This window comes from Somniosus microcephalus, unplaced genomic scaffold (genome assembly GCF_052327205.1).
Source record: "Somniosus microcephalus isolate GS21.2 unplaced genomic scaffold, FLI_Smic_1.0 unresolved_chr3, whole genome shotgun sequence".
NCBI lineage: Eukaryota > Metazoa > Chordata > Chondrichthyes > Squaliformes > Somniosidae > Somniosus > Somniosus microcephalus.
The window spans coordinates 62,053,654-62,061,764 of record NW_028225181.1 but is presented as its reverse complement, the minus strand read 5'-3'; the positions used below and the strand labels follow the sequence as shown (position 1 = coordinate 62,061,764).

The 8,111-nt window shown below is 48.4% G+C and overlaps 1 protein-coding gene across 1 annotated transcript; it reads right to left on the bottom strand.

Annotated features, from left to right (window-relative positions):
* Positions 1-2,416: 2,416 nt before the first annotated feature.
* On the bottom strand, positions 2,417-3,735 carry LOC147091609 (uncharacterized). Its single transcript, XM_085976562.1, has one exon. It carries the CDS (start codon positions 3,464-3,466, stop codon positions 2,504-2,506), a length of 963 nt encoding a protein of 320 aa, XP_085832688.1. The 5' UTR covers positions 3,467-3,735; the 3' UTR covers positions 2,417-2,503.
* Positions 3,736-8,111: the final 4,376 nt, after the last annotated feature.

Sequence of the window (8,111 nt, the reverse complement as noted above, 5' to 3'; positions counted from 1 at the left end):
CAATCGGATCTGGGGGAAAACTCACTTTCCCTCACTGATTGCGGCTTTTCACCAACACCGACTTTACAAAGAAAGCCCCGCACCGCAGCCTGGAGCTCAGGGGCCCAGCACGCAGGCGCGGGGGAGGATGATTGACAGGGGCACAGGGTGTGTGCTGAGCACGCGCGGTGCGGGCCGGGCGCCTGTGGAGCAGGAGGGGGCGGGGCCATAGGGCGCATGCGCAGTGTCAACCACAACGCAGCACGGCAGCCAGACTGCTTTCTGGAGCGTGGGGGCTTGTGGGTATTGCAGCCGCCATTACTGTTGATTCTTTCAACCAACCTGTGCAGCAACTGGGACCTGAAAATCAGCTTCTCCGTCTCCGCCACGTCTGTTCTGACGATGCCACCTTCCATACCAGTGCTTATGACATGTCTTCCTTTTTCCTCAACCAAGGATTCCCCTCTACTGTGGTTGACTCGGCCCTTGACCGTGTCCGTTCTATTTCCCGCACTTCTGCTCTCACCCCTTCCCCTCCCTCCCAGAAACACGATAGGGTTCCCCTTGTCCTCACCTTTCACCCCACCAGCCTCCACATTCAACGGATCATCCTCCGCCATTTCCGCCACCTCCAACATGATCCCGCCACCAAACACATCTTCCCCTCACCTCCCCTTTCAGCATTCCGAAGGGACCGCTCCCTCCGCGACACACTGGTCAACTCCTCAATCACCCCCAACAGCCCTTCTTCATCTGGCATCTTCCCATGCAAGTGCAGGAGATGCAACACATGCCCTTTTACCTCCTCCATTCCCACTGTCCAGGGCCCCAAACACCCCTTCCAGGTGAAACAGCGATTTACTTGTACTTCTTGCAATTTAATATACTGTATTCGCTGCTCACGGTGCGGTCTCCTCTACATTGGGGAGACCAAACGCAGATTGAGCGACCGCTTTGCGGAACACCTCCGTTTAGTCTGTAAGGGTGACCCCGAGCTTCCGGTCGCCTGTCACTTTAATTCACTGCTTCACTCCCACTCTGATCTCTCTGTCCTCGGGCTATTGCATTGTTCCAATGAAGCTCAATGTAAGCTCGAGGAACAGCACCTCATCTTTCGATTGGGCACTTTGCAGCCTGCCGGACTCAACATCGAGTTCAACAATTTCAGGTAATTATCCCTGCCCCCATTTTTCATGCAGTATGATTTTTGCCATTTCCATTTGCAACATTTTATCTTTCCTGCCTCTTACAAAAGTACAGGATGTTCTTTCAATTCCTTCCTCCCCTCCTAACAGCCACCCCCCCCCCCGGCGCCTGCTTAATATGTTACATCTCCAGCTTTTTCCAGTTCTGATGAAGGGTCCCAGACCTGAAACGTTAACTCTGTTTCTCTCTCCACGGATGCTGCCTGGCCTGCTGAGTATTTCCAGCATTTTCTGTTGCCCTCCTGTTGCGTTCTGGGCCCCACACCTCAGGAAGGATATACTGGCCGTGGAGGGACACAGCACAGATTCACCAGGATGATACCGGAGCTGAAAGGGTTAAGTTATGAGGCCAGGTTGCACAGACTGGGCTGGTATTCCCTCGAGTATAGGAGATTAAGGGGTGATCTAATGAGGTGTTCAAGATGACTAAAGGAGTTGATAGGGTCGAGAGAGAAACGAATTCCTCTGGTGGAGCTGTGGGGAGTCCAGAACAAGGGGGCACAACCTTAAAATTAGAGCTAAGCCCTTCAGGGGTGATGTCAAGAAGCACTTCTTCACACACAGGGTAGTGGAAATCTGGATCACACTCCCACAAAAAGCTGATGAGGCTGGGGGTCAACTGAAAATATCAAAATGGAGAATGATAGAATTTGTTGGTTATGGGTGGTGAGGATTACAGAACCAAGGCGGGTAGATGGAGTGAGATACGGATTAGCCGTGATCTGATTGAATGGTGGAATAGGCTCGAGGGACTGAATGGCCTCGTCCTGTTCCTAGGTTCCTTCCCCACCCTGTGCAGATTGTGAATCTCCATCACCTGTTGTAGAGGTGAGTAAAGGGGATTTAGTCCATCTGTGACCAGACTATAACCACAAGCCCGTCTGGGTATCACACCTATACGGTCCGTGAGGTTATTATTAGATTCACACCCAGACGTTGTGCCTTTACTTGTCGACCTATTCTATGTGATAACATGAACAGTCCACCGGCGCACTCGAGGCCTTCCACAACCGGTGGGTACCGGAGGGACTGGCGTGCATCATCACCACCGAAAATAGAATTTTAATTTCATTTGTTAAGTTCCCTTTAAACTTTTTTTTGTTATGTTACAGGTTTTATTGGTTGTGCCCCTTTAAAAAGGGGGCACATGGTTGACTTTTAATAGGCAATTGCCTGTGATAAGGGAAAAAATAACATGAACAGTCAAATCAAGGGAATCATCAGCACAACAGTTTGAAAGATTAAACAATAGTACAGGAATTTATAAAACATTCATCCATTCCATGTTCATGTCACCCAGCTGTCTGCAGGGCCCTGCGCTACAGAACAGTGTGAACTCGCTGGTGTCTCAGCAGATCCCCAGAGCTTTTAAAGCTCTTGCCACAGTCAGAACATGTAAACGCTCTCTCATCAATGTGAACTCGCTGGTGTTGCTTCAGATGCCCAGAGCATTTAAAGCTCTTCCCACAGTCAGAACATTGAAATGCTCTCTCATCAGTGTGAACAAGCTGGTGTCTCAGCAGTTTGGATGGATCAGTGAATCCGTTTCCACACACGGAGCAGGTGAATGGTCTCTTCCCAGTGTGAATTCGCTGGTGTGTGGTCAGAACCCCGGGGCTTTTAAAGCTCTTCCCACAGTCAGAACATTTAAAGGGTCTCTCATCAGTGTGAACTCGTTGGTGTCTGGTCAGAGACCCGGAGCATTTAAAACTCTTCCCACAGTTGGAACATTTAAACGCTCTCTCATCAGTGTGAACTCGTTGGTGTCTGGTCAGATTCCCTGAGCTTTTAAAGCTCTCCCCACAGTCGGAACATTTAAACGGCCTCTCATCAGTGTGAGCAAGCTGGTGTTGCTTCAGGTCCCCAGGGTATTTAAAGCTCTTCCCACAGTCAGAACATTTAAACGGCCTCGCCCAAGTGTGAACTCGCTGCTGTGTCTGCAGGATGGATGACTGAGTGAAATGTTTCCCACACTCACAGCAGGAGAAAGGCCTCTCTCCAGTGTGAACTTGCTCACATTGCAGCAGGTTGGATGACACAGTGAAACCCTTCCCACACACAGAGCAGATGAACAGTCTCTCTCCAGTGTGGGACCGCTGGTGTGTCATCAGATTCATGGAGCTTTTAAACCTCTTCCCACAGTCAGAACATTGAAACGGTCTCTCATCAGTGTGGACAAGCTGGTGTCTCAGCAGGTGGGATGTGCGAGTGTATTCCTTCCCAAACACGGAGCAGGTGAACGGACTGTCCCCAGGGTGACTGTGCGGATGAACTTCTGACATAGACGGGGAACTGAATCCATTCCCACCGTCCCCACCTTTACCCGGTTTCTCCCCGGTGTGACGGTGCACGTGTCTCGCCAGGTCAGGCGATTGGCTGAATCAGAGTCTACACACGGAACATGTGTGTGGTTTGTCTGCACTGCGATCGCTGCTCTCTCCTTCCATGTGCAATGGCCGATGATATTCAGGTCCTGATGAATCGAGCGACTCTGTCAGACCCTGACGTGATGTTTGGTCTGAGCTTCCTGTCTGTAAATGCTCCACTTCTAAAACCCTGCAAAAGGAGTGTAGAAAGGGGTAAGAGGGAGAATGTTGCCTCATGTCCCCCTTTTCCAGCCCAGGGGCAGTGAAGCTGATTTTCAGGCCCCAGCTGCTGCACAAGTTGGTTAGCCTACCATCAGTAGTAGGGAAAATGCTAAAGAGTATTATAAAGAATGTGATAACAGGACACTTAGAAAATATCAACGGGATCAGACAAAGTCAGCACGGATTTATGAAAGGGAAATCGTGTTTGACAAACCTACTGGAGCCTTTTGAGGATGTAACTGGTAGACTAGATAATGGAGAACCGGTGGATGTGGTGTATTTGGATTTTCAAAAGGCCTTTGATAAAGTCCCACGTAAAAAGAGGTTAGTGTGCAAAATTAAGGCAATGAGATTGCGGGTACTATACTGGCATGGATTGAAAATTGGTTGACAGACAGGAAACAGAGAGTAGGAATAAATGGGTCTTTTTCGGGGTGGCAGGCGGTGACTAGTGTAGTACCGCAGGGATCAGTGCTTGGGCCCCAGCTATTCACAATATATATCAATGATTTGGATGAGGGAACCAAATGTAATATTTCCAAGTTCGCTGATGACACGAAACTAGGTGGGTTTGTGAGTTGTGAGGAGGATGCAAAGAGGCTTCCAGGTGATTTAGACAAGTTGAGTGAGTGGGCAAATACATGGCAGATGCAGTAGAACGTGGATAAATGTGAAGTTATCCACTTCAGTTGGAAAAACAGAAAGGCAGAGTATTATTTAAATGGTGATAGATTGGGAATAGTTGATGTACAGAGGGACCTGGGTGTCCATGTACACCAGTCACTGAAAGCAAACATGCAGGTACAGCAAGCAGTTAGGAAGGCAAATGGTATGTTGGCCTTCATTGCAAGAGGATTTGAGTACAGGAGCAAGGATGTCTTACTACAGTTACACAGGGCCTTGGTGAGACCACACCTGGAGTACTGTGTGCAGTTTTGGTCTCCTTACCTAAGAAAGGATATGCTTGCCATAGAGGGAGTGCAGCGAAGGTTCACCAGACTGATTCCTGGGATGGCAGGACTGTCTTATGAGGAGAGATTGGGTCAATTAGGCCTGTATTCACTAGAGTTTAGAAGAATGAGAGGGGATCTCATTGAAACGTATAAAATTCTGACAGGGCTAGACAGACTGGATGCAGGGAGAATGTTTCCCCTGGCTGGGGATTCTAGAACGAGGGGTCACAGTCTCAGGATACGGGGTAGGACATTTAGGACTGAGATGAGGAGAAATTTCTTCACTCGGAGGGTGGTGAACCTGTGGAATTCTCTACCACAGAAGGCTGTGGAGGCCAAGTCACTGAATATATTTAAGAAGGAGATAGATAGATTTCTAGACACAAAAGGCATCAAGGGGTATGGGGAGAGACCGGGAATATGGTATTGAGACAGAGGAACAGCCATGATCATATTGAATGGCGGAGCAGGCTCGAAGGGCCGACTCCTGCTCCTATTTTTCTATGTTTCTCTGCACTGCATCCAATGCAAGTATATCCTTCCTTAAATAAGGAGACCAAAACTGTACGCAGTACTCCAGGTGTGGTCTCACCAGCGCCCTGTAAAGTTGCATCAAACCTTCCCTACTTTTATACTCCATACCCCTTACAATAAAGGCAATTCCATTTGCCTTTCTAATTACTTGCTGTACCTGCATGCTAACTTTCAGAAGTTAGCATGCAGAAGCAACAATAAGGAGGCACATTCATAGGACAGAAACATAGAAGATAGGAGCAGGAGTAGGCCATTCAGCCCCTCGAGCCTGCTCCGCCATTCAATGAGACCATGGCTGATCATCCAAATTCAGTTCCCTGTCACTGCTTTCTCCCCATACCCCTTGATCCCTTTAGCCTTAAGAAATATATCCAACTCCTTCTTGAAGATATGTAATGAATTGGCCTCCACTGCCTTCTGTGGTAGAGAATTCCACAGGCTCACCACTCACTGGGTGAAGAAATTCCTCCTCATCTGTGTCCTAAATGGCTTACCCCTTATCCTTAGACTGTGACCCCTGGTTCTGGACTTCCCAACCATCGGGAACATCCTTCCTGCATCTAGTCTGTCTATTCCTGTTAGAATTTTATAAGTTTCAATGAGATCCCCTCTCATTCTTCTAAACTCCAGCGAGTATAAGCCCAATTGACCCAATCTCTCCTCATACGTCATTCCTGCCGTAAGAACATAAGAAGTAGGAGCAGGAGTCGGCCATACGGTCCCTCGGGCCTGCTCCGCCATTCAATAGGATCATGGCTGATCTGAACCTAGACTCACGTCCACTTCCCTGCCCGCTCCCCGTAACCCCTAATTCCCTTATCAGCTAGGAAACTGTCTATCTCCGTTTTAAATTTATTTAATGTCGCAGCTTCCACAGCTCTCTGAGGTAGAAAATTCCATAGATTTACTACCCTCTGAGTGAAGAAGTTTCTCCTCATCTCAGTTCTGAAAGGGCAGCCCCTTATTCTAAGATTATGCCTCCTAGTTCTAGCCTCACCCATCAGTGGAAACATCCTCACCACATCCACCCGATCAAGCCCCCTCACAATCTTATATGTTTCGATATGATCGCCTCTCATTCTTCTGAATTCCAATGAGTAGAGTCCCAACCTACTCAACCTTTCCTCATAAGTCAACCCCCTCATCTCCGGAATCAACCGAGTGAACCTTCTCTGAACCGCCTCGAGAGCAAGTATATCTTTTCTTAAATATGGAAACCAAAACTGTACGCAGTATTCCACGTGTGGCCTCACCAGTACCCTGTATAACTGAAGCAAGACTTCCCTGCTTTTATACTCCATCCCCCTTGCAATAAAAGCCAAGATTCCATTGGCCTTCCTGATCACCTGCTGTACCTGCATACTAACCTTCTGTGTTTCATGCACCAGGACCCCCAGATCCCTTTGTACTGTAGCACTTTGCAGTTTCTCTCCATTTAGATAATAACTTGCTCTTTAATTTTTTCTGCCAAAGTGCATAACCTCACACTTTCCAACATTATATTCCATCTGCCAAATTTCTGCCCACTCACTTAGCCTGTCTATGTCCTTTTGCAGGTTTTTTATGTCCTCCTCACTCACTGCTTTCCCTCCCATCTTTGTATCGTCGGCAAACTTGGATATGTTGCACTCGGTCCCTTCCTCCAAATCGTTAATATTCGCATTTCTCCAGCCCCCTTTCACCACCTCAGGACGTCCCAAAGTGCCTCACAGCCAATGAAGTAGTCTCTTTGAAGTGTAGTCACCGCTGCAACGCAGGAAACTTGGCAGACAATCCGCACACAGCAAGCTACCACAGACAACAATGCGACAATGACCAGACCATCCGCCTCCTAGTGATGTTGGTTGAGGGACAAACATTTACCCAGGTATCAGTCTGGTGAATCTTCGCTGCACTCCCTCCAAGGCAAGAACATCCTTCCTCAGATAAGATGAACAAAACTGCACACAATACTCAAGGTGCGGTCTCACCAAGGCCCTGTACAACTGCAGCAAGACATCCTTGTTCCTGTACTCGAGCCCTCTCGCTACGAAGGCAAACATAACATTTGCCTTCTTAACCGCCTGCTGCACCTGCATGCTTACCTTCAGCGACTGGTGCACAAGGACACCCAGATCGCATTGCACTTCCCCTTCTCCCAATCTATTGCCGTTCAGATAATAATCTGCCTTGCTGTTTTTGCCACCAAAGTGGATAACCTCGCATTTATCCACATTATATTGCATCTGCCATGCTTCTGCCCAATCACCCAACCTGTCCAAATCATACTGGAGTTTCTCTGCATCCTCCTCAGAGCACAAACACCCACCCAGCTTTGTGTCATCTGCAAACTTGGAGATATTACATCTAGTTCCCTCGTCTAGATCATTTATATATATTGTGACTAGCTGGGGTCCCAGGGCCGATCCCTGCGGTACCCCACTAGTCACTGCCTGCCACTCGGAAAAAGACCCGTTTATTCCAACTCTTTGCTTCCTGTCTGCCAACCAGTTCTCTATCCAAGTCAGTACCCTGCCCCCAATCCCATGTGCTTTAACTTTGCACGCTAATCTCTTATGCGGGACCTTATCGAAAGCCTTTTGAAAGTCCAAATACACCACATCCACTGGTTCTCCCTTATCTATTCTACCAGTTACAGTCAGGGTAGACAGTCAGGCTGACAGGGGATGAAATCTGGGTGGAGAACTGTTCGTACAATCGATTTCAAAATTCTCATCCTGGCGCAGATCGCTCCGTGGCCTCACCCCCCTCCCCATCTCTGCAATCTCCTCCAGCCACCACCCCCCAAAAGAGATCTCTGCGCTCCTCCAATTCTGGCCTCTTGAGCATCCCTGATTTTAATCGCTCCACCA

Coding starts and splice junctions, on each gene's coding strand:
- LOC147091609 (XM_085976562.1), bottom strand. CDS start 3,466: ATGTCAGAAGTTCATCCGCACAGTCACCCTGGGGACAGTCCGTTCACC.